The 25765-nt window shown below is 42.6% G+C and overlaps 1 protein-coding gene across 3 annotated transcripts in view; it reads left to right on the top strand.

The window, feature by feature from the left end:
- The window catches only part of daam1b (dishevelled associated activator of morphogenesis 1b), a 56626-nt gene that overhangs the window by 15988 nt on the left and 14873 nt on the right, over nt 1–25765 (top strand). For 2 of the 3 annotated variants that reach the window (XM_083790918.1, XM_083790920.1), the window contains exons 2-5: nt 15290–15569; nt 18068–18157; nt 23166–23237; nt 24921–25015. In XM_083790918.1, coding sequence (XP_083647044.1) covers nt 15387–15569; nt 18068–18157; nt 23166–23237; nt 24921–25015 — 440 coding nt within the window. In that variant the 5' untranslated portion in view covers nt 15290–15386. Of the gene's footprint in view, nt 1–259; nt 641–15289; nt 15570–18067; nt 18158–23165; nt 23238–24920; nt 25016–25765 lie in introns of those variants that run through there. The other variant, XM_083790919.1, reaches the window with a different exon arrangement.

The following is a 25765-nucleotide window of genomic DNA, read 5'->3' on the forward strand; positions in this document are numbered from 1 at the left end:
CTTGTTTTCCCCCTCACAGCTCTCCAAACAAACCCTAAACACATTGACCAGAGTTGATGAGAGAGCGAGAGAGAGAGAGAGAGAGAGAGGGGGGAGGGGGAGAACTGGGCTGCGGCCAAGACCCGGCTGCATCCTATTAGGATTGGGAGTGTTGAAAAGGGGTGTGGCCTGTGAGGCCAGTAACATCTGTGTCTGTCCCCTCTGCCCCCCACGGACGGCATACTGGAGAGAGAGAGAGAGAGGCTAGGGAGGGCGTGGAGAGGCTGAGCTGGCCGGATTGGAGATCTTTAAACACTAGCTTGTGCGTTTCGCCTCTCGTGTTTTCCACTCCTAACAGCAGAGGAAAGAGCACACACCTCACCGGAGGCACTATAAGGATGTTCCCCCTGGACGACTTTTGACAAACCTCTTCTGGGATATCATATATGCGTGGCCAAGGTGGTGGACCAGTCCTATGTAGACTTTCAATCTGGATTATGCCATACACAGGACATGTAAAGCGTTGTCATTTGCCGGGTAGAAGCAGCATTTGTTTTATAGACAGTGCGGAAAGCTGTATGCTGCAGTGAACAGAGGATATATAACGGGAAAAGGGAATGCTCACACCAGAACACCAGCAAGCTGCACACTCCTGGACTGGGTAAGCTGAATGAATCTGTCCATTCTTACCCTGTGTAATCAAATAAGTCCCCGAAACGATCCGGCAGTTTGAGAGCTGTAGTCAGCTATGTGCTGATTTGGAATGTCTGTTGACTGCATGTGACTGTTAGACAGGTCGTGTGTGTGTGTGTGTGTGTGTCTGTGTGTCTGTGTGTCTGTGTGTCTGTGTGTGTGTGTGTGTGTGTGTGTGTGTGTGTGTCTGTGTGTCTGTGTGTGTGTGTGTGTGTGGGTGGGTGAGAAACGGGGTAAGGGGGAGGTTTGTTGGATTTTATCTCTCCCTGTGATACAAACCAGATTCCGCCCAGTGAGTCGTAGGTGATTGTGTCATGTCTGTCTAATTGGGAGGTGTCGGTGTAGGAACCGGTGTTGCCATAGAAACGGGACGGGGGGGTCAGGCTCACATGGGGCCCCCAGGCTGATTTCATGGTGAGAGAGTTGTCCTCTGTATGTGGGGAATGCCCCGTAATGACAAGGCTATGGTGGAGGAGGTGGGGTGAGTTGCTGGTGGAAATATGCACGCACACACATTGGCTACTACCTCCCACCAGCTGCTCTCCGTCGGTTGGTAAATGCATCCCTTATCAAGAGTGTGAGAGGAGGAGTGACATACTTTTTCTTTTCCACGCGGTGGGAAGCTGGGGGTGTGGGGTCTGCGGAGCAGTGCAGGTAATGGGGTCAATGAGATGGAAAGTCACCTTGAACGCTCAGGAGATGGGGGCGGGGAGTGGGTGGGTGGGTTTGTCTCATCGTGCGATCGATCATCAAATCCACTCACCGCTCATAGCTGCCCATCTCATGTTCTGTTCTCTGCTTCCCACTCTCGTCTGGTCCGCGTGTTACATCCTGCAGATGTAGTCTGCCAGTGAGCGATGTGCAAAGAGGACAGAGGGGGGGAAGGCTAGTCTTATGAGGGCATAGATGTCATGGTTGCAGTGCCGTCGTGTGATTGCAAACTAGACTTGACCCTTAATCCTTAGCAGTGCTTTTCTTTGTACGTGATATTTGTTTTTTCACCCTTTGCAAAATAGAGACAATCTTATTTTCTCCCCCCCATCAGTGACCACCACAACGGATTAAAGAGCAAAAGGAGGGTAATGTGCGGTAGATGGGACTTAACATTAACATTAAATCATCCACCCAGCCTTTGCTGGTGACCCGCTGCTCAGGTTGCTATAGCAACTGAGGCAGAGACAGCTAGGGAATTGGAAGCACAGTACTGCTGACTGCAGAGTAAAGGGTATCCTGTCAGAGAAGTGGGTTAAAAGGCTCCACGCCCATTATTGACGTACCTTAAAAGTTTAAAAGTATTATTAAAGGCTAATAGTTATGTTTGTTTAGCTGTTACACATACAAGGAGAGGCATACATGCATGATATTTGGTGTTCCAAGGAAGAGGTGAAATTACTGCTTTATGGTGTTACCAGGGTTCCCGTGGGTCTCTAAAAAGAACCCTGGTTACATTACACACCAGTTGTTCTGTTAAACTATGGTATCTATTATAGCTTCAACAAAGCTTTTTATGTTTTACTAATCTTTGCCTCATTTTAATTTGCTTTCTTGTTTTATCTATTTTACAAACAAAAAGATGTTTCAGCTTACTGTTTGAAATGACTATATTTCAAACCGATTCACAGGCATGGCTTGGATGACATTCTCAAGGCTAAGCATTGCCAGTGGCTTCCAATCCATTCTGCCAAAAGTGAAGCAGTGACTATATGCACATTTTGTTGCAGATGATCTTATGCAGGACAATTTAAACCATTTACACCTTGTCCGTTGACATTTTTGACCCAAAATGAAATAATGTATGTGTCAGTGTGCTGAACATTCCCACCAAATTGTATGAAAATCCATCCATCTGTTCTTGTTTTTACAGCGTGGCAGTGCTGGCTTTGTAGGAGGCTGTGTGTGTGTGTGCACATGTGGGCTTTTTAGTTTGTGCAGGCAGGGCTAATCTTGCAAACCACTGCACCAAATATCATGTGCACACTGCCAGTAAGCCAAGGATGTACCTCCAAGCATTTCCCCCCCACATCTTTCAGGGGCACTGTGCCCCTGCCCTCTGTGACGTCAAATGTGTGCCCCTCTGTGACGTCATGTGGCAGCCAGTTCGGGGCATTCTACTGATCATGCATACCAAATTTTAACGTCCAGCTGCATAGCCTTTTTTATGGGGATATTTCCTAGTAAAAGAGAGGCTGGTTGTGTCTCTGCCAATCATAGTCCCAGCCGACTGTCCCGTCTGGGATCTAAATGGAACTACACTCCTTGAGGGGGGAGAGAGAGATAAAGATTTCAGCTACTTACATATTTTAATGTACTGTTGAGAACGTCTAGCCGTCATCTTGAATTAGATTCAGAAAAGCAGCCCTGTGTCTCCATAATGAATCGGCTGTGTGTGGAGGAATGAGCTATGAGCATAGTCATGATTCATGACTATGGATCTATAATGCAGAATAGAATGCACACATTACTGTATGTTTTTATTTGACTGGAATTAACTAAGACTATCTCCATTATGACCACGGATATACAGTATGCTCTAAAAGTGTGAAAAACATTTTTCAAATCCACCTACTGGGATTTGTTTTTGACCGTGACCTTGATTTTGACCATTGAACCTTTTGACCTAAAAGTTAATCATCTCTACTCTGGAAGTCTACTGCCCATTCCCATGTTTTGTGAAAAATGAGTCAGAAATGTCACTAATCATGATCGATTATGTTGGACATTCAATTCCGACCTTGACCTTGACCTTTTCAACTGAAAATAGAATCACTTTCTTCCATAAATCTTCCTTCTAAGTTTCATGAAAGTTATAGAGACAGAGAGTGGGCTTTTAAACTTGTTTTTAATAGAATTATGTTCTTAAGAATAAGAATTATATTATATTTTGTATCATTGTTATACAATGGTGCGAGAGATAATGCACGTACAGCAAAAACAATAGCCTGACTAACCTCGCCTGACCAGGCTTTCCACCACCTCGGAGGAAAGCCTGGTCTCTGTTTCAAAAGTCCGTATGATCCGGGCTTGAGCGAATTATATGGTTACGTCATGTTGTAGTATTGTTTTGTAGTCGCCAGACAGGAACAACAGGCGGCGACAACTTCCTTTTCCCTCTTAATAAAAGCTCTCGTAGCCTGTAGCTTTTATTGAGAGGGAAAAGGAAGTTGCCGCCGGCCTGTTGTTCCTGTCTGGCGACTACAAAACAATACTACAACATGACGTAACCATATCATCCGCTCCCTCTCGGACCATATACCGAAATGAAATGGTGCCCAGGCTATAGCCTGACTATGACATCTTGACTTGAGTCTAGTAATGAGCAGGCTAGTCATACTGGATATCCACTCCAGATCAGAATCCACACAGGCATGTCCCTGCTTACTGATTATAGAGCAATGCTGGTTCATCAAATGCAAGCAGAGGCAGCACACTTGTTAGGATGTGCTGCACATGCTGCACATTCAAACCTCAGTGGGGAAGAAATTCGAATTACAAAGTGCTGTGGTTTACCTCAGAGCACAACCTTGCTATTCAAAACCCACATTTAACCCATTCTGACCCGAGATCAGATTCATACGAGGTTTCCGCCGGACACACACTGGTCTGATGAACCCATTCTGACCTGAGATCAGATTCTAAAAATGTCAGTCGTTCTTCGATTTTTTCAAAAATAGCAGACCTACAAGCTCGTATCGCGCCACTCGGTGGCGCGATATGAGCTTGTAGATCTGCTATTTTTAAATGGCTAAAGCATAACATGATGCTGACACCAAAATGGGTGCACGTTCAGAATGGGTTAAAATCTCATGATGATTATAGGCACAAATGTTGCGCTATTGTAGTGCCGTGTCAGATTTCAACACATCTGTGCTATGGTTACAATTTCCAACAATTTGTCTTGTTTGAATTGTAGACTGTGGAGGGGGGGGGGGGGGGGGGATTTCTGGCTGACTGACTGACACATTTGGAACAATAATGAATCCATCTTACTAGGAGAAATCACTGGCACGGATATTATTGTCTACAGAGTCGTTTTCTCCTCTGCCCCGAATCTAACCTCCATTGGCAGGGTTGACCCAAAGAAAGAATGCTAACATGTTAAGCGGGGGGCGGGGCGTGGGGGGTGCAGACTGTCTGAAGAACAAGTTTGACAACCTTGCCTGCAGGAAGAGCAGCAGGCTTTTAACCTGATTTTCACGTCAGACAATACCAGAACCCTGAATTTAACATTTTTGCTCCATTATTCGGTCTTAAATGTAATCCCTACAGTCATGGATTTAGCAGGACAAGCCACTGAAATTAAGCTTTTAATTGTCCCCATTGTGTGGGACAGACTGTATTGGTGTATTTGGAGCAAGGTCGTTTCCTCGTTCCTTACCGGTTACACTTACAAATGTTATTTGAATGTAAAAGTAAAGACATTGCGTAGTCCCAAAACAACCATGCTACCAGACTATGACGCATCCAGTAGGTATCTAATCTCTCTGGGAAGGAAACTTTCGCGATTGAGCCTTTCCGAATGAACCAGAGAAGGTTAATGAGCAGATAACTGTGTTAGCACTTAGCAACACAGCTTTCATTCAACCAATTGTTTGAAAGCATGTTGAGCAACAAAGTAGCATTATGTATGTACTCTTGCTACTAACATTAAGTAACACAATTCCATTATTCTCTGGCTAACAACATTAGGTAACTATCTAAGTAGCATTATACTCTGGCTGCTAGTGCCTACTAGCATTGGGTTCATCTATCTAAACAACTACCAGCTCAGTGGCCTTGTGGTTAGAGTGTCCGCCCTGAGACTGGGAGGTTGGGGTTCAATCCCCGGCCGGGTCATACCAAAGACTATAAAAATGGGACCCAATGCCTCCCTGCGTGACACTCAGCATCAAGGGTTGGATTGGGGGTAAGTCCCTGCGACATACTAGCGTCATGTCCAGGGGGTGTACTTGTACATCAAGCTGCCTCACGCTACAGACACAGGAGATAGGCTCCTGCCCTATGGGCCTCATGGCCAGGGGGGCAGTCAGACAGATATTTTGTGAAGCCACTAAGGAAATGAAAGTTCATATAAGCCTGTTGTGGCGCTGTCATTGGACCCAGAAAAACCCATAGCCCCATAGAAGTCCATGTATTTGGGCCCAACTTCACCTAGACTGTATTACCTTAATAAACATGGTCATGAATACTTTCTGCTTCCAGTCACTAGTTTAAAGTCTCATTTCTAATGTCATAATATTATTTTTGGAAAATTATGGTCCCATTTATTAAAAAAATGACCATAAGGTCGCGTATGTTCTGAGGGGCGTGGCTGAACAGACACAAATTCACACAATCATTTACCATATCAGTCTGAGGAAGAAGTGCAATTTCTCTGTCTGTCCCTGTTTGTTATTATGACTTCCTCTCCAGTTTCTCTCGTACTCTCCGTCTGTCCCTCCATATCTCTCTCTTTGTATCTCTCTCTTAATCTTGTAATCTGAGCGGGATCTTTATTCTTAAGCAACACTCGTATGCACACAGGCCAGGGTTCTTTAGCCATGTGACATGCATGCTTCAGGGAGTATTCCTTTTGTCACATCCTGACATGTAGCCTAGATACACGGACAGAACTTACTGTATGAATATCAGAATGATTCTACAAGGGACACATTTGATGATTTCTATTTGGCTTGACCCGCCTGAGCTGCGGACCAATTGAATTTAATCTCCTTAATTTCAACAGTCGGCATTTCTGTCATGGCCCACTTATGTCCTGCTGTACTGGAAGTCTGTGAATGTCGTTGTTTACTCATTGTGGACCCAGCACACTGGCATGACGTGATTGTTAGTGTATCTTACCTGGCTTTAGAATATAACACTTGGGCATCACTTTCCTGTTTATACTGCTGGTGAGCTATTCAACCAAAATCACCCAAACAATAAGAGTAACAAAGATAATTCATTGACAGTACCAACTTGACAGGGGTGTCACAGGGCATCTGAAGGTGGGGGGGAGGAGCGTGGGGAGCCCACGGCGCACGCCAAATTTGGTGTTTTATTTATTTATTTTGTATTTTGTTATATTTTAGCCTATTGTCGGCCAAAATTCCCATTCTATTGGCCCATCTTCCATGGGCCAATAGGCTTTCATATAGGAAAAACAGAATTGTTGCTAACGTCCAAGTGGAAAAAAACTAAAAAAACAGTCTGGTGGACAAAAGTGTGTGTGTGTGTGTGTGGGGGGGGGGGGGGGGGGGGCGTACTCAGTGAATGGTGGTGACGCGCCTGCAACTTGAGTTATCCCAGGACAGTTTTGGTCAAATCTGCAGAATGTTTTTTTTTCTTCTGATGCCAAGGTCCAGTCAGTAACATTACCTATACAGTACATACTCTGCTCTATCAAGGATCTGTTGGCAAATAGCAATGGCCGTTTCCAACACGGCCCTTGATTATTTTCTTGTACGTTCTCTGTTCCAGGACTAATAACGCACTGCTCTAAAATGAAGCCCATAGAAATCACTCTTGTCATGTCACTGAACAGTATGAAACAATCTTTATTGAATTATGCCGTACAGCGGCCCCATAGAGAATTATTTTGTGGCCTCCTCTTTAAATCGGAAATGTAATGATCAGAAAAGAACATTAAGCTCACTCTCACCAAATGTTTCTTTTGGCACCAGCAGCTATAATGGGTTTGTTGTTTGCAAGTAGGGTGGATGAAGAAAGTGTTAATTTAACTCTGATAATGTGACAATGGACATGTGAAGATTTTCCTTTTCTTAGGAAACCTTTCCTGTAAATGTATCTTAGAAACTTTGAATAGCTGTGTCAGCAAATGTCAGCGAGGCCAGTGGGCCGCTCTGTTGTCTACACTCTACAGTCCTAGCCTTTGATATCAAAAGTAAAAAGTACATCTCGGTGCCAGACACTGAAGGATGCCATCTGGTACGGGAGAAGGTATTCCACACATCTGTTTTTAATACACTACTGTCCACTTTGTACTCGCTCCAAGGTTGAATTCTTGCCCAAAGTCGAGCATGTGTTGTATTCTCCACATTGGGTTTAAGTTGACCTGCCAACATTTACATATTACACATTACTGCCTATTTGTGACCGCAATAAATTCTCCAGTTACTCACCAGGGTGTACTTGGCTGTACCTTAAGTTTAGTTCAGATCAGATCAGATCAGTGTTTTGTTCAGATCAGTATTTGGTAGAGCTGTTCCAATAATCGGCCACCAATCAATCGGTGATCGGCCGTATCGGCCGATATTCACTCCGATCGGTGATTGGCAATTTAGTAATTTACCCTATATGGAGAAAGCGATCTTTTACACCATTTAAGTGGTGTAAATGTCTTATCAGATATATAGTATAATTAAATGTTCCATCTTTGTGACAGGCCTAAACATTCTCCCCTTCCTCCTCACACACACAATAGTTTTGACGCAGGTTTTGACATACTGTATAATAATTTTGGAAATATTCAAATTTGCCCCTTACGCACAGTATCTGTATTGGCCGATCATAAGAACATCGGGATCGGTCCCAATGACTCTTGACACCTGGTACCGCTTAAATCAATAAATATTTTTGGTAGCATTAATTGTGCAGACCTTCTACTTCTCTACAAACATTGTGTATGACTCAGCTTAGTCCTTGACTTGTCATGATGTAATAAGAATGATCTCTTCTCTACCGTCCACTTCAAAAACAATTCCGGCGCCTCTGGTTCAAGTTCAAGGAGTTATTATTTTTTGCTAGTAAGCCTTTTTGGAGCCAGAATGGCCCAAGTTGGCTCTTGTGTCTGATTGAAAATGGTGCCTCATAAAACCCATTTTAGACGCGGATTGAGAAATATGTGTAGTGTCTTTGATGCCACTGGAATAGTATACTAAATGTTCTATTTCAGCATTATACTTTCTTTCAGTGATACTGTTGATACAGAGTTTTGTTCCATTAGCTATGGCTAATGTATTTTCTACTTTGACCAGCTTCAGTTAACCGTCTGTACCCTAAAATAGCCAAGATAACTAAAATGTGCCTAAAAGTTGAAGGTGTCAAATAAATCTGAATTTAGGCCAAACAAAGGGCAAGGGACAAGAAAGGAAAAAACGGTCATGGAAGAAATGGAACGCTGGATGAAAAGGTGTCGGGTCATCTTTGAGTTGTAATTCACCCTCCTCGCACATGTTGGAAGAACGTGAGCCTGCCTGTGTTTAGGTTATGGTGCACACTCCTCGACTTCTGTCTTTTCTCTGCGAGACCTGACAGACCAACATGTTTTTAAAGGGGATAGGTTCCTCTCAATGCACCACGTACAGACTCGCACTCACTTTTACAAACACTAGGGTTGTTTTTACAGTTTGGACTCAGGCCAGGTCATCACTTGCCAAACCACATGGTCAGGACAACAGCGAGGCTATCCAAGGATAGAAATATCACAGACAAAGGGAGAAGTGTTTGTTCGCTTGAGGGTGGGCATGTTTTATTTTTGATCTCTGCTGCTGTATGAATGGATAGTGGGAAAAGCCTCACACTATACATGATGCACTCCACAACTGGATTTTTGAGTGGCAAAAAACTACTTTCTGGCCTTGACGGCCCATACATCCAAACAGAAAAGTCCTATCTGATTGCATTAAACAACGTTAAACAATGTTAAACTCACTTTGCATGTTGCTTTGCCACTCGATGTACCATTCACTTTAAGCATGCGCATACCCTCTATTGTTGACAATAGCAAAATGGCCACCCTGCAAATATTGTCACCGCTCTATAGTAGAGCGGTGTAGTTCTGTGTATGAAAGTGATGGGTAACTGCCAACTGGAGGTAATCTAGAATTCCTCTCAGACAGACAGAAGAGGTGACGGGGGATTGTGTTGTTGTATGGAAGTTGTTCAGGGTCACAGGGCCCGCCTGGCTATGACTGGAATGTCCTCCTGTTCTGACAGGCTTCTGCTATGCTGGGAAACTTGACCCTCTGACAGACAAGCTCCCGGGCCAATGCCGGGGCTTTGCACAGGTCATGTAGCCTAATGAAATTACTGTACAAACACACAAAGGCATAGTGGACGTGCTAATGCCTTAAACATTCTCTCTGTCTCTTTTCATCCTTTGGTCTGTCTTTGGGGTGGTCCCCCCCCTACGCACGCACCCTGCTCACATGGCAGAGTCGCTGTCTGTCTACAGGTCCCTTCCGCTGGAAGAGGACCAGGACTGACCCAGCCCGCCTCAAGGGTTTACGCAGAGTTTACAGCTCGCTTAAGCTAATGGAAAACGATGGGTGCCGTTTCCCATTTTGTAGACTAATATGGTCAAAGAGGTCTTTGAGAATCTCTTGTGCTTCTTTTTTGCTTCTCTTCTGGAATAGATGGTGGTGGTGGTGAAGGCCAGCAGCTGCCTCAGGCCTCCGGTAGTCTATTTGGAGAAGTCAAGGATGTGTCAAAATAAACAGCCTATTCTTTGTGTTAGTAAGAGCTGCTGTGTGCTCTATATACCACGTGGGCCCTGTTGGACAACTTCAAGTATCGTGTCTGTGCAGGATACACACTAGAACAGTTTGACCTATTCTTTCAGAGATGGACGTATTTTTTAATACCCATAATGCTAGCACTGAAAGTAACAGATTGTGTGTTATTATGACTGAATGTGTCACCCAGTTATTACGTGTTTCTGAAGTATCGTTTTTGAGTGGTGCAACCACTCCTAGAACCAGGAATGTCCGTTTGTATCGTGTATCATGAGCACGAGTGGTGTGCGCATGCGTGAAATTCATGCGTGTGTGTACAATGCGCATGCCTGCACAATGCGTGCCTAGCACGTAGCAACACAATGCTGCGTCGTAGCAACACACATCAATGCTGACTGTAGTCTCCAAGGGGAAGACAGAAGCTAACGGTTAGCATGTAGCTACAGGCTAACATTACACTGTAGTCTCCAAGGGGAAGAGGGAAGCTAACACTTTGCATGTAGCTACAGGCTAACATTACACTGTAGTCTCCATAAAGGGTGTTTAGTTATGATGACCATAAGATAACTGAAGCTACATTAATGCAGCACTTTACTTTGGTTTGGAGTTTGATTGATTGATTGAAATATTTATTAACAGTTTGTAGAATTACAGTACATTTTAAGCACAAACTCAATACAAAGACTGTTAACTGTGAGTGGACGACCCAATTAAGCATTACACTTGTTTACAACAGGGTCCACATTGTTCAATTCGTTCAATTAAAACTAAAGTATTCAACCAGTATGTGGACATTCTATTCAAAGTTTTCAAATGTTTAGCTATAGGCATACAGTGTTGTGTACTTGAACCATTCATTATTTAAAAGATGGTATTTCAGGCAAATATTTAAGTTATTAAAAAAGAAGCCTATCCAGCATTGCCGTAGGAAAAAAAATTAATAAAATAAAATAAATTCCTTGCTACCCATCCTTCCCACGAAAAAAAAAAGAAAAAAAATGAAAAAACAAATATTCTCTACCTACTCAGCCCAAAAATGACAGTTTTGTACAGTGTACAGTAACTATAACAATAAATGTGTAGTTGCACCACTTTTTATTTGTATCATAGATGGATCGAATTTTATTGAGGCGGCACAGCAGTTACAGACAAGGCGAATTACTGTAGTGTAGTATTACAAATACTAATAGTCAAAGGAAGAACAACATCATGTTAGTTGATGGTTCCAAATTGTCTTTATTGAGGCTGTCAGACAAACTTAAAAGGCTTTGCCTTTTATTTTGATATCCCTGTTTAGACAAGCCTGCAATATATGGGGGAAATTTGTCTTTTTCTTGATTGTTGCTGTAAATTCCAAGACAAATGACGCTAATTGAGGACGAAAAAGAAAACGACATCCTATCTTGAGGCTGAAATATGAAAATACGACTTTGATGTTTGAACATCAAAGTTACAGTCCATTTCCAGAGAGTCTACAAGGCTTCTCCATTTTGTCGCACCATGAAGGTCAAGTGAGTTTGGAAAACACTGTGACTCAAAGGGAAGAGAAATGGCACCACATGTGACTGCCTCACATCCTATCAGATGCATAACGACTTCCAGACACTGTTTGGGTTGACCACAGAGATGGCCTTCTCATGATCTGATGCTGCATCAGCCAAGTTGCCCTCCTTTTAGTCTATATTTAGTTGGGCTGCTTGGAAGGAAAGATCCACTTTCTCTCCATACATTTTGCAACAGAGCCAGACCAATATATCGGCCATTATGTGATTTCTATTTTGTGACAACAATGGTATTGGCAGGCAGCAGCCGTCCATCTGGAATGGAGGCACCAGAAAGCCGAGAGATATTATCTACACCAGTTGTGAGATGTGATACTGCTGCGGTCTCCTCGTGCTGCTGTGTGCATGTCAGTGATACCATGCATGTGCGTGCACCTGTGCTTGCATGTGTTAGAAAAGGTACAAACCAAACAAAATGGGGAGGTTTTCCGTTCTAAATAAATGAGATTAGAGGTTTATCTTATCTCCAGGCCTTTATTGTGGACCTATTGGAGCGGGGGGAAAGCATATTCCACCATCTGTCTGCACAGTTAGTTTATTTACTACACTAGTACGTGCTCACACATAATCATTATTTTAATGGAGTCAATTTTCACTGCTACTTGCAGAGACGCCACTTATTTTCCATTACATAATCAAAGCCCACACACAACCTTTTATATGTGTAATTAATTCATTTATTTAACACATTGTAGCTAGATTTTACCATTAGCTGGCATGGTCAGTAATAATTGTTATAACTCTATTACTATATTATTATTATTGTAAGTTGTATACAGTACATTATTCATGGGTCGTGTCACATAATAGTGATTTTAATGTTTGTTTCTGTTGGCTTATGTAATCAGTCAATGTTTACGTATTACGTAATTACGTGTCGATCTCTCGGCCAGTCACTGTCAGATGACTGAAAATGTTTAATGGCCATATGTAGAGAATATGCAGACTTTGAGTTCATGGTTTCACCTCAGTTGTCCTTTTCCATTGAGTTTATATTCAACCGTGATGCCTTTAAGCAAATAGTCAGTCTCTACATTCTAGAAAATGGACCATCCTGCAGTGTGCTCAACTATATGTATGTATATATGTATATCAAGCTGCCTCGTGCTACAGAAACCGGAGATACCTTAGGCTCCTGTCCTTCGGCAAGGCTTACTTAACCTTACTTAACCATTGTACAAATAACAGTTGGGATGGGCAGTAATCCAACAGAACCAGACTACGGTATTCTCATATTTCACCCCCATGACAACTGGCGCTGCGGCGCAACAACAATTGTTATAAAGTACGAGCCAAATGATCGTCTCCCCTTACAAGCACGTCTAGTAAATGTAGCCCACTTGTAGAATATCCTCCCTAGGGTAAATAATTTCCACCTGCTGCTGTAGGGATACACTAAAACCCCCGGTAATCCCTGGCCTTGTTGGTCGTTGTGGTGGTTGGTGATGATGGTATAGTATTAATGATGATTATAGAAATAAGAATCATCATGACTGTTGCTGCAGTGTGTGTTTGAATCGTCCGCAAGCTTAATTATTTAATCAACTGGCAGAAAATGTATTATTGTATCATTCTACAGGCCACAGGTTTATGCGTTCCCCCCCCCTTTTTTTTTTTTTTTTTCTTCAACACGCTAGAGCATATTTTTTTGAATAAGACCGAGGTCCGGTCCCATGCGCGGCGTCCATCGGAGAGCGGGGCTCTATAGTATGGTCAAGCCAAGCTTATACAAATCAGATCCCCTTCCAACCAACCAATAATGGGGTGCAGAGTGCAGGCCCGGAGTGGAACTCCAAATCCAAACCACACTGAACCACACCAGAATTTTGGGGGCCCTTGGGGGACATTTTGGGGGCCTTTGCAGCAATTTCACATGAGATTTTTTTTTTTTTTTGCCTAGGGTCCGCAGAGAGGTGGTCCGCGGTCCAGGCGTGGACCGCGGTCCGACAGTTGAGTACCCCTGCGCTAGAGCGAGACTGGCTGCAGGCTGGTCGAGCTTCTAATAATTGGGGGAGGAGGGTAGCGTAATTGACATTGATTGACACACTCTACATACATGTTAAGTCTGCGTAATCACTTGAAGCACTGTGCGTGCTAGACTCACACGCGCAAATCAAGGCATGTGGTAACCTGTCTGTTATAATTTGCTGGAGACTATTTTTGGTGAACCTCCCTGACTGTGAGCATTCACCACTCTCCCATATTGAAGAAAGCCCTCAGAGCAACCATTATCATTGTAAATGCAGCCCTGTAATCATTGCTTATTATGTCTTAAGAGGAAAGCTGATGCTTCTCAGCATGAGTGGCAAGGAAGAAAGACAGAGGGCTCAATACACTAATCCAGACAAATTGTGGTCTCCATCACAACTTAAGCACCGCCCTCCGTCTCTGCTTTCTGAACTGTATAGTTAGTTATTCAACCTCTCTGTGGCTGCCATCACTGAAGTGGCACCGCTTGGATATTCTATTCTCAAGAAAATACCAAGCTGATGCCAGTTGAGAATGGTGCTCGTGCAGGGCACACATGCTCATCCGGTAATGCAATACCCGTCTTATCCGTTGATACTTGACTGGGTACCGGTTATCCCATTGTCATAGTCCTACTTGGAGGACAGTGCGTGATGTCAAGCCCGACACACCGTCTGCGACCGTCTGCGGCGCAACGCGTTGCCGCGCGGCGCCGCCTGGAAAATAGAACTGGGTTCTATCGGCGCGACGCGGCGGACGGAGCCGGTGTGCGATAGGTTCATTGAAAATAATGGAGGCGGCTGCGTCCGCCGCACGGCGCCGCGCACAGCCGGTGTGTGGTGGGCTTCAGTCAGTATGACGACACGACATATTGATGACATCAGGGCTCATCATGAGGGATACAGACAGACGAGTGCACGGGCTAGTTTGAAGTTGATCGGTAATAGGTTGGATGTCCTCGACTTATGCGTGAGACAGACAGACAGATGACTGACGCACGCACGCATGCACACACACAAACACACACACACATTCCATGCATTTATAGATGGATTAGGACCCGGTGTTATTAGCCACGTTCAACCTGGTGCCCCTTTTTTAGCATGTAATCATAGACAACATTTTTAAACTGAGTTTATAGATAAGTTATTTTCACTATTAGTCAATAGTCATAAGATGTATATACGGCTAAAGTGGTTAATCAGGCCCGAGGGTTAAATGTGTGTGGGAGCTTCAGGAGATTCAAAGTCTTGGCATGGATTTGTGTTTCCATGTCCATTAATACTGTATGTAACAATTTCATTGTTTGCCTTCATTCTAGTGGTTCTGGCTTTGTTCAAGTCAATGGAAAACATCTGGCTTAATTTCTGATAATTTTCTCATTAGGTTTAGTACTAGTACAGTGTTTATTAGATTCTATACATAGTTAGAGTACAAAGAATGTCTTAATGTTTCACAACTTTAATATTCGCCATACTCCAAAGCTGCCGTTCATTAGCCTTTGAAAAGAAATATGGATTCTCATTACAGGAGATTATTTATGTATATCTCAAATCCGGCTAAGGTTTGTTATCCTATGCGAATTCTCTCTGTTGTGTTTGACGAATCTCGTCGCTCTGTGTTTTCCCCTCACAGCTCTCTCTGACGGAGGCCAAACTCTGAGGTAGAGGAGGTGGGTACAGAGGGCCGGGCAGAAGGAGTCCCTCCATCCAGACGGATTCAGTAGCCAGCCATGGCTCCTCGGAAGCGAGCCACGGGCCGCAGCGGCCTGTCCTTCCTCTTCTGCTGCTTCAACGGCAGCGACCACCCAGAGATCACCTACAGGCTCCGGGAGGACTTCGCCCTGCAGGTCATGGAGCCGTCGCTGCCCATGCCAGGCAGCGACGAGCTGGACTCCATGTTTGCTGAGCTGGTGGTATGTCGCCATTATGGAGTTTTTTTTTGTTTTGTTCAAAATCCAAACTCAGCCACAGTACATTTTCACGAAACCTTTTTTTGCAGGGAAACTAGCTTGTCTAAACACCGATTCATGTTTGAAAAGATTAAACTGAAGCCTTGAGTGTAGCACCATTTAAAACTTTTTATGTTTGTCTGAAATCTTTATAAACATTGGAGCAGGATTTTTGCAAAAGTATTCTTCATATTTGCATTTTCTTTGTAATTATGTTGTACTTTAATTCGATTTAGAACAATTTACTAAGCAACAAATAATCCGTCTTTAACCTTTGCTATTATTTAGATTTAGGCTAAGTTAAGTAGATAAACTGTTATTGTTCACCAAAATACTCTTCGATTTACTCCTTTGGTATATTCATTGTGTACAAGGTGAATGGGGCCAGGCAGTCGCCTCTTTGTTTCCCTTTAGCTGGCACTGTTCATTCACTGTTGTTAATTGTCACTGTAATTTGTCTTGCTCCCTTCACTTTTCCTGCCATGGTTGCCACAGAAATCAAGGCACGAGATCTTTGCACATCAATGGGCTTCTTTTCAGAGGCCCTAGGCCTAGTACAACTTGGCCTCTTCCATCTGCTAATTGCTTGTTTTCGTCTGGGCCTCGCACCCTTCATCAAGACATTGCCTAACCGAAGAACACGAGAGGACACGTTGCTTCCAGTTGCTCTATTTACAAAAAGAAAAACAGCCACGTGCTGTCTCCTGTTCTTTGCTTTTGCTCAATGAGTGTCCCATGTGCATGCGTAATCGGAATGAATACGCTTGAAAAAGACTCACTCTAGCGGAATAAAGTGCAGCTGTCTGTGCTGTTTCAACCAGTCACTAGAGACACAACACACTCAACAGGTTTTGTTTTCCTTTCCCACTTAAACCCTTTTTGTCGTACGTCAAATAGCCGATCTACATACAGTTGCGATGTGTTGTGAACTTGTGAATCTTCTATCTTAGCAGAATGTTAGCCTATTTTCACCAAATAATGTTCACCAATCATGACATCCCCAGAATTGGGACTGGCCCATTAATTCTGGAAAAGCATCTGTTGGCTATTCAAAGATAGTACAAGCTGTACATTGCATTTTTCCTTTTTAATCTTTAAAGTGTGAGGACTACTGATTTAATGTGTTAATTAATGGGTTAGTTAATGTGGTAAAACTGCTGTTGTAAATATGATTCCTGTTGTCACCTCTCACCGGCTGTAAGAGAGATGCGGCTGCTGTCATTGTTTGTCACTCAAACGGACAAAAGGAAGTAATGTAGGTTAAAACACTTAGTTGCTCTTTAATATCTCCATGAAAGAGTACCAGTTGGATCAATTGTTGTCTCTTCTCCATTGAATGGCTAGATGGGGAATTAGGACGGAAGGCGCTGAAATCAATCAACCACCCTTTTACGGTCTTTGATTCAGTGCATGTATTGATTGAACTAGGAAAGTGGGTTCCAAAAGAGAAACCAGTTATTACAGTAGCTGGTCCAAAAAACACTATTAATAACATGTTTTGGAGATAATGAGTTTAAAAATTAAATAAATTCTCTCATGGCCTAAATGGCACAGCTAATCATTTTTATTGCTTGTTCATCCCATTTACAGTAGGACGGAAACGGGAACCCCTTTTGGGGTAGTTGGCTATGTACGGTATATAGCAGCATACATTTTTTTGTAATTTCTTCAGGATTTAGAAGGCATTTTTAGAATCGCCCTCAGGTCTGAATTTTCTTCTGGTTCTGAAGTTATTTAATTCAAGTTTAATTTAACAATTATGATTTCCATATTGATTTCCATATTTCTACCAAAATATTGGTCGGTCGGGCGCTAGTTTTCATTGCCCTGTGCAACTCCTACCTCTCACTACCCGTACAGTATCTGTGCCTGGGGGAACTGTCTGTTCCTCATTGTGATGCATGTTGTTTCCAGATGTTTATTGGGTTACCACATGTCATGTGGAGCCACCACGCCCCGTCTTTTCTCTATTACGTACATGTCTAAATCCTGACGGGCGTCTAATAATTCTTCACGGAGCGACCTGGAGATAACCCAGCGATTGGGAGGGACACGTTGCAAAAGCTTATTTATAGCTTAAATTTGCTTTGATGCAGAGCTGCGGACACTTTTTGGAATCACACATTCACCCTGGATATGACCACATTTTCTACTAGATGATGTTTTGATATCACATGTTCATGTTCTGTGGCCTTTCTGTATATTTTGTTAGTAAGGGGATGAGGTCAACTTCAGCTCCTCATTCAGACGATGAATATTATCTTTTCCACCCAGTCATAAATAAGGAAATGTTTCAACAGTAATATTTTGAGTATTTAACTTCCTTCAATTACGTACAAAATGCACACACCCGTGCGCACAGCCACACACACACACACACACACACACACACACACACACGTATCACCCCTCTTCCTATCACCATTGCGCTCAATAATCCACTCCATTTTCCCACTTTGCAGGATGAACTGGATCTTACAGAGAAACACAGGGAAGCCATGTTTGCCCTGCCTGCAGAGAAGAAATGGCAGATCTACTGCAGCAAAAAGAAGGTAATGAATTGTCATATAAAGCAGTTGTTCACATTTTCATGTCACAACGTGGAGATTTTGTTAAAATACATTTGAACAATTTCAAAATGTTGATTTATCTGTTTAAAGGACGACTTCACCCATTTTCAACCTATCTTCATATAATTGGTCCCCCAAGAACAATGGCTTCCGTTTATAGCAGGGATGTCCAAAGTGTGGCCCGCGGGCCAAATGCGGCCCTGGGATAAATGTAATACGGCCCGCAGCCGGGCTGTATGACATTTCTTTCACCCGTGTGTCAATTATCTAATGTGATCCTGGGCTCTACACACCCTCCGCCAACCTGGGGAGACCAACGGACTTCAACTCATGCTTCCTTCATGCCTGAGTGTCCAAGTTGCTCTTTTACACCTGACAGGGGACAGTAAGGAACACGTTATTCCAACCAGTTCCTTTCCCCTCCATCAGGCGCCCCGGCTGGCCAGGGGGAGGCGTTCAAGCTTTTTAACCTGGGCATTTCCCAGAATATAATTTGTCAGTGTTCCTTGTTCCTTCTTCCTTGTATTATTATTTTTACGTTGCTCCTCTGGTTACATTTGGTAATGTGACATATGGCTGAAAAAAGGCTGAGAGACACTTTTTGTTCACAGCACACACCCGACAAAAGACCATTGATATGAAATATTGATGATGATATGATGAGTTCAATAGAATTGTTTAAATGCAATGCACATGTATGTGACTTTGTTATAGACTAGTCCGACGCTACATTGTGACTTTGTTATAGACTAGTACGTCACTACATTGTCAGGAGATATAGTAAGGTTGGCCCTTGGGTGTTTTAATATTTTCTAATATGGCCCCCTTTGAAAAAAGTTTGGACACCCCTGGTTTATAGCATGCTAACTTTCCAGAAATAGAAAACATGGAAGTTTCTATTTGCTTGAATTCCCCATCAGTAATGTCACTGGTAGACTGGTTTCAGAACTGTCCACACAACCTCCTCTGACTGAGACATAGATCGAGTGGACAAAAATGGTAACACATTACTGAGTATAAGTGAGGTCCAATTATACGAAGATATAATTGGTTGAACATAGGTGAAGTTGTCCTTTAATAGTTAATAGCAGTGTTTTTTTTAAACTTAAACAAGCACAGAAAAACATTCCATGTTGCCTCCTGTAATGTCATCTTTCATTATGCCTTTTCTGCATGATGACAGTGCGCTGTCAGCTACATAACAATACATCCTGGTTCCCCTCCACACTAATGATACCTCTGCATACAGTCAAACATGTTGTGTATGTTCTCGTTTAGAATTTCATTTGTCTTGTTTTCAACCTCTCTACACACTGTTCCAGCCAATCCACTGAGTCAGCACAAACTCTGTCTGCACACTTTGAAACTGTAAATCTTGATTTAAATGCATATGTCAGACAGTGTTTCTCAAGGACATAGGTCCTGTAGGTGTCTGCATAGGATATCCTGTCTACAAGCAATATGCAGACAGAGGCCATTCAATCTCCTTCCTTCATCCTGTCCTAAACTCATGGTGAGGAGTATGGAGATTAATTTTAATGGATGCATCCAAAGTTCCAAACATGAGTTATTCCAACCTGGAAGACCTCAGACACCACAGCTGCATTATTACCTTTTACAGCAGTAAATGATACATGTAAGATACACGTGCAGGCAACAAGTACAGTATGATCATTGTTTTACTATCGCCTGCATTCTTGCATATTTAGGTGACTCCCTTTCCAGAGCAACTTGCTTTAGTTTATGGATTTAATGAGCTAATTGTTGTGCTCTATTTGAAGTAAATATTATTTATTTAAATGTATCCACGTTAATTCTTAGTAAGTGGCCCAGGCGGTGGCGTAACCGTCTGGGCACCCGACTGGTAATCCAGTCGCAGTGTGCCGCGGGTTCGACTCCCGAGCCCGAAACGGCCTTTACTGCATGTCTTCCCCCATCTCTCTCCCGTCCCTTCAAAAAACCAATAAAAGGCGTAAGCCGCAAAAAAATATATAATAAAAAAAAAAAAAAAATCTTAGTAAGTGTGATGGTTGAGATTATAATATTTATATAAATTGCCAGTTGCCAGTTTGAAATGAAAGTGAAAAGTAAGGCCATCCTTTCGTTATATATTGTACAGTGAGTTGAACAGTGTAATTGTTCTCACATGATCCAGCCCAGAGACTAAATACAGTACATTTAACATTTCAAATCATTGCTGTCTAGACTGAGTAGACTCTCCATATATCAACTTTTTATGCAGGCTATAACGATCAAATTCTTTTTAGCTTTTGTGTTCCTTTGCCTTGGACCAAAGAACTTAACTAGTTTTCATGATTCGCTAGGATCCCAACTGACTTATCTGATTATCAACCTTTTTTATTTCAAGGACCCCCAGTTTGATATGCTTTAGGCCCCATTTGATACCATTTGGTTCCCCAGACCCGACATTGAAAAGCAGTGCATTAGAGTCAGCTCTGAGATGGAGAGCAGTCAGGGAATGGCCAGATTGTGGAAGGGTTCTGGGAAAGAGAAACAAGTAACAGAGCTAATGCTTCTGCTTCTACAGTGGCCCAATTACTGGCCTAATTAGCAATAGTCTGGGGGCCCAAACTAGCTTAATAAGGAATGTTATAACCAACCCCACAATGTTACTGTGTCCTCATTGGAGCAGTGCTTGCATTTCAACTTGAAGGCAGCCTTCCACAGCCACCCTACCACCACGCTTTTACCAATAAACAAATGATAGTGAGCTTGCAACTGGGCATTCTCTCTCGGTCTCTGTCTATCTCTCTCCCTCTCTCGTTCTTCTGCTTTCTCATCCTAATACTTCTCTTGGACTGCTGTCGAAGAACATTTCAGCAGGTCGCGATAACCAGGGCAGCGGGCTGCTTTAAATGCCGTTGCTGCAGAGCTGTGGGAGGATACATCCAGAGCTTTATGTGAAGCGGCAACCTGCGGAGGGAGGGAGGGAGTTTTTTAGCCTTCACGGCAGGGCATCAATAACGCTGACTTGGCAATGGGCTCTGGCCAGCGGCCCAGCCGGCTTGGGAGGCGCTTGGCACGTATCCCGTGGGGCTTCTCAAACTCATCGTCTGAGCATGGAGAGGAAAAGAGTGGTGGGCGTGTGGAAGGGTAAAAGGGAAGCGCTCAGTTGTCCAACGCAAACAGGAAAGCTTCCCGTCCACAGGTGCGGCTTTTGTGCGGGAGACGGGGATGATATGGGGGGAAATGGGGTTATTATCGGGGCACCCAAATCTGTGAGTGATGAAGACACTGCTTTGGCCAGTAGTTTTCTGGCAGATGCATCCCAGGGGTTTTGGGGAGTAGATAAGTCAGCCATTGTAAAGTTAACTGTCTGAGCTGTTTGTTTTGGCTACACACCTATATCAGTGTAGTCATGCTGGAGAGAAGCGAGCAATCATCCTGCATCTTGACTATCTTCACATTTCCTTGCCCACGGACTTGGGGCAAGAAAGGGTTTTGTTAGGTTGTATTACGTATGTTGAATATTGTTAGCAGCATACTTGCAGTGTCTGACTGCCACACCAACATTTCATTGCACATACAGGAAAAAAGAAATCTCTTGAATCTTGTCTGTGTTGTTAGCAGAGACTATTTAAATTATGAAAAATATGAAAGAGAAATGGGAATATAACCTAACTATAACTTAATTAATTTAATTATTTGATTAAATCATTTCTGGGTTCAAGTTTTACTGCCCACATGACCTTAAAAACCTCATTTTTTTTTAATCATCCGTGTGAAGTGTACCGACTTCCTTGGCTGAATTCTTTAACTAAAGATGTGAAAGGAAGCATCTTAATCTTTGTGTCTGATCCACTTATGGACTGAAGTGTTTCCAGTCACTACCTGGGGGGAGTTGGCTCAGGCTCGCCCATCCCTGCAGGATCAACCATCCCTGTCACTACAAGGCCCCTGCAGGCCAGCCAAGACCCAGGGCCTTGGTCATAGAAGCCAAGTCTCCGTGGGCTGCTTTATTAACTGCTGCGCAATTAGTTTCCGATGGTCACAGCTCACTTGGCCTTAATGGAGCAGGACATTCAATGAAAGGCCCGGGGCCTTTATGTACAAGCCAAGTTTCTCCTTACTGTATGTAGTCTCCTGGAGATGGAACCGGCAATTTGATAATAAAATTAGATATTTATAGTTTCAAATGAACTGAGAGGCATTTTAAGTTTAATATTAAAATACATTAACACATTCTGACCTGAGATCAGATTCATACGAGGTTTCCACTGGACACACACTGGTCTGATTAACCCATTCTGACCTGAGATCAGATTCTAAAAAATGTCAGTCGCTCTTCGATTATTCAAAAATAGCAGACCTACAAGCTCGTATCGCGCCACTCGGTGGCGCGATATGAGCTTGTAGATCTGCTATTTTTCAATAGCTAAAGCATAACATGATGCCAACACCAAAATGGGTGCCCGGTCAGAATGGGTTAAAATACATTAATAGATCTTTGACTGTAATGAAAATCTGCCCGGTCTGCAGATTTAGCTGTCCATAAATCGAGCCATGGCCTCAGTCCATAGTTTTGTTTGTGGTTGAAGTTGTTTTTTCTCAAGCGTTTGTGCTGCTCAATCATCAAAGTACATCACTTCACATTCACACAACCTCCTCTGAGTTTTGAGTTCACTGAAGTGTCCAAAGATAAAATAGGCTGGCTGCCTATCTGTGTCGCCCTACTTTGAGTGTTTGCTCCATTTTTTTGTTCGTTGCTATTTATGTACTGGGCCTCCTGTCCCTGTGTGTTGTTTGCATGCATTAAAGTGCTAATGCTCTCATTATACACTGAAATTGCGTCAACTGCTCTGTACTGTATTGTGAAAATGTTGCACATGAAAGATTTCGCACCAATTACAGTAGGTTGTTGTGGATCATTTTACCGTCCTACCATTCCCATATATTTATAAATACATAACTCGACCAAAAATATCCTTAAACTTATTTTCGCAAAAATGTTTATTTCTTTTTTCCACAGGAACAAGAAGAAAACAAGAGTGCAACCAGTTGGCCAGAATTTTACATTGATCAGCTGAATTCAATGGCAGCTGTAAGTAATACCATAAACAGTGCAACTTTCACTACTTGACGCAAGATGAGGTTTTGGTGAGGAAAAAATAACTTGAGTAATGCAATAATGATTTGCAGCTGTGTTGGATAATTATAAATCAGGGCATTGAAAGATTTTCAAACTAACTGGGTGATTCAAAAGTCTCCATTAGTTGTATTAGATATAAGCAGCCAATTACTTGGCCTACTTTGTTTTGACAAACTATTGAAACAGAGCGTTATGAAGATACAATTTTAGCTATATTCATTTTCTCAACTGTATTTACTATTCATATGGTACAGCACATGTGACAGGGTTTTAGCTTTAGGCATAGAGCTCACATTTGGACCATCACATTAGCCACGGCCAATGTCAAGTTTATGAAATGTCTTTTTAAAATTATATTATTTAACTTTACATAACAGTAGGCCTATGTACAAAAAATGCTTGCTATTTCAATTTATTTCCCAACAATGTCCTTCAACACCGCACTGTGTACATTGGACATTTCTGCAATGTCCTAATCAGCTGGCCTTGCTTAAGGGGACTTATACTTCGTTTCGTGGCAGTTTTGTGGACCGAAAATAGGCGATGTACAAGCTCACAGATACTGTAGATCTGCTTTTTTTTTTTGTATACGCCGTTGTCACACAACCAAGTTTAAATCGGCTGGGCATTGCTGTAAATGGCCATATTTGACTTACAGACCCAAGTCTTCCAATATCATAATAACATAGAATTGACAATACTCTTAATCATATAATGCTATAATTGCACTCTTGCCTTGTAGTCACATGTTATCATTGAACCCGTGACCATATGTTTTGTAATAAATGACACGCTGCTTTTCAGAGCGGCCATGGGGCAGCTTTGTGCAGAGCTGTATGCACTGGTAGTTTGCCTTGTCTGAATTGAATAGCATTTATTTTGAATCACTTGCTGCCATGACTCTGGAGATCATTAGTAACAAGAGACAGACAAGTTAAAACAGACGGTCAGAGTCAAATGTGCCGTGTTAATTTAACTGTCCAGTTAATGTTTTGTGCCCGTTTTCTTTCTCTTAAGTCTGTGTAGAAATGCTATAATTAATTTAGTGAATGAAATAAATAGAGCAAATAATTATGCATTAGCCTTTTCATTGGGAACTTATTAACTTGACAAATGGAAATGCTATTTTCTTGTCTCCTACACTGACATTTGAAGAGTTTGCTTAATTGGATGGAAACGTGGCTACTGCCCGGCTGCTCCTCTCCACTTTGTTTTAACCCATTCTGACCTGAGATCAGACCTAAAAATGTCTTCTACATCCACTATGTCAGTCGTTCTTCGATTTTTCTAAAATAGCAGACCTACAAGTTGAGCTATGAGCTTGTAGATCTGCTATTTTTCAATAGCTAAAGCATAACATAATGCTAACACCAAAAGGTGTTCCTGCCCAAAAGGGGTTAAGCACCTATGATATTATATGTTATGAAATTATGAGATTGGTTGCCACCAATATACTTTGCTCCAATATACTTTGCCCTATATACTTTGCTATACGGGGAATAGTGGATATGGCCTAGCTTGTAGATTAGTTATTTTAGCTATAAAAATACATTTAACAATGTGCTAACAATAGTCATGCCAACATTAATGTAGTAATGTAGTTAACATTGTTGTGCTGTATGTTTTCTTGAACAGAGAAAGACGCTCCTCGCTCTAGAGAAGGAGGATGAAGAGGAGAGAAACAAAACCATAGAGAGTTTGAAGACTGCTCTGCGAACGCAACCAATGAGGTGCACATAATGGAACCCCAGCTGACTCTCTGCTCTTCTATCTTTTCACGATCTCTTTATTTGTCTTTCTCCATCTGTTCTCATCTTATCTCCTCCCCTTCCCCTTTGCTTTACCGTCTTCAGTATTCTGGCATCTGTCATGTCACTTGCCCCTTGATCTTCTCCTGTCATGTTTTTAAAGATGAATGCTTATTTAAACCCAGTAAGTACGTCAGTGCAGGTTTTGTACAGGTCTTTGATGTACGTTCACATGTTGGGAATAGGAAGTTTGTATTATTTCACTACATTTGAAAACACGCGATCCAACCCTCCCACTCACTCAGATTAGCTAACACAGGACGGTTGTCTGAACCGTCCCTAAAACACCCACTAAAACACTCACTCAGATTAGCTAACACAGGACGGTTGTCTGAACCGTCCCTAAAACACCTGGGGCAACGCTCCACGCATCCTAGACTTTTCACTCTCCTGCCTCCCAAACTGTGGAATAAACTCCCCATTTCAGTCAGAATTCACTCCCAATGTTCCACCTTAATCTGAAGACTCTTCTCTTCAGACTCCAGCTCACCCCTAGCACTCAAACCTCCCTGTACCATCTTGCCATCTTCTCCTAGATATGGCTACTATGCAGACATATCTTGGTCACTCGTGTGTTTTTTTGTTTTGTTTTTCTCAACCACAATATTGTCTTTTGGACAACACTTTTCTCTCTGAATTATATGCTAAGTAAGTCGCTCTGGCCAAAAGTGT

Source organism: Protomyctophum parallelum (genome assembly GCF_964188405.1).
Source record: "Protomyctophum parallelum genome assembly, chromosome: 19".
In the NCBI taxonomy this organism is placed as follows: Eukaryota; Metazoa; Chordata; class Actinopteri; order Myctophiformes; family Myctophidae; genus Protomyctophum; species Protomyctophum parallelum.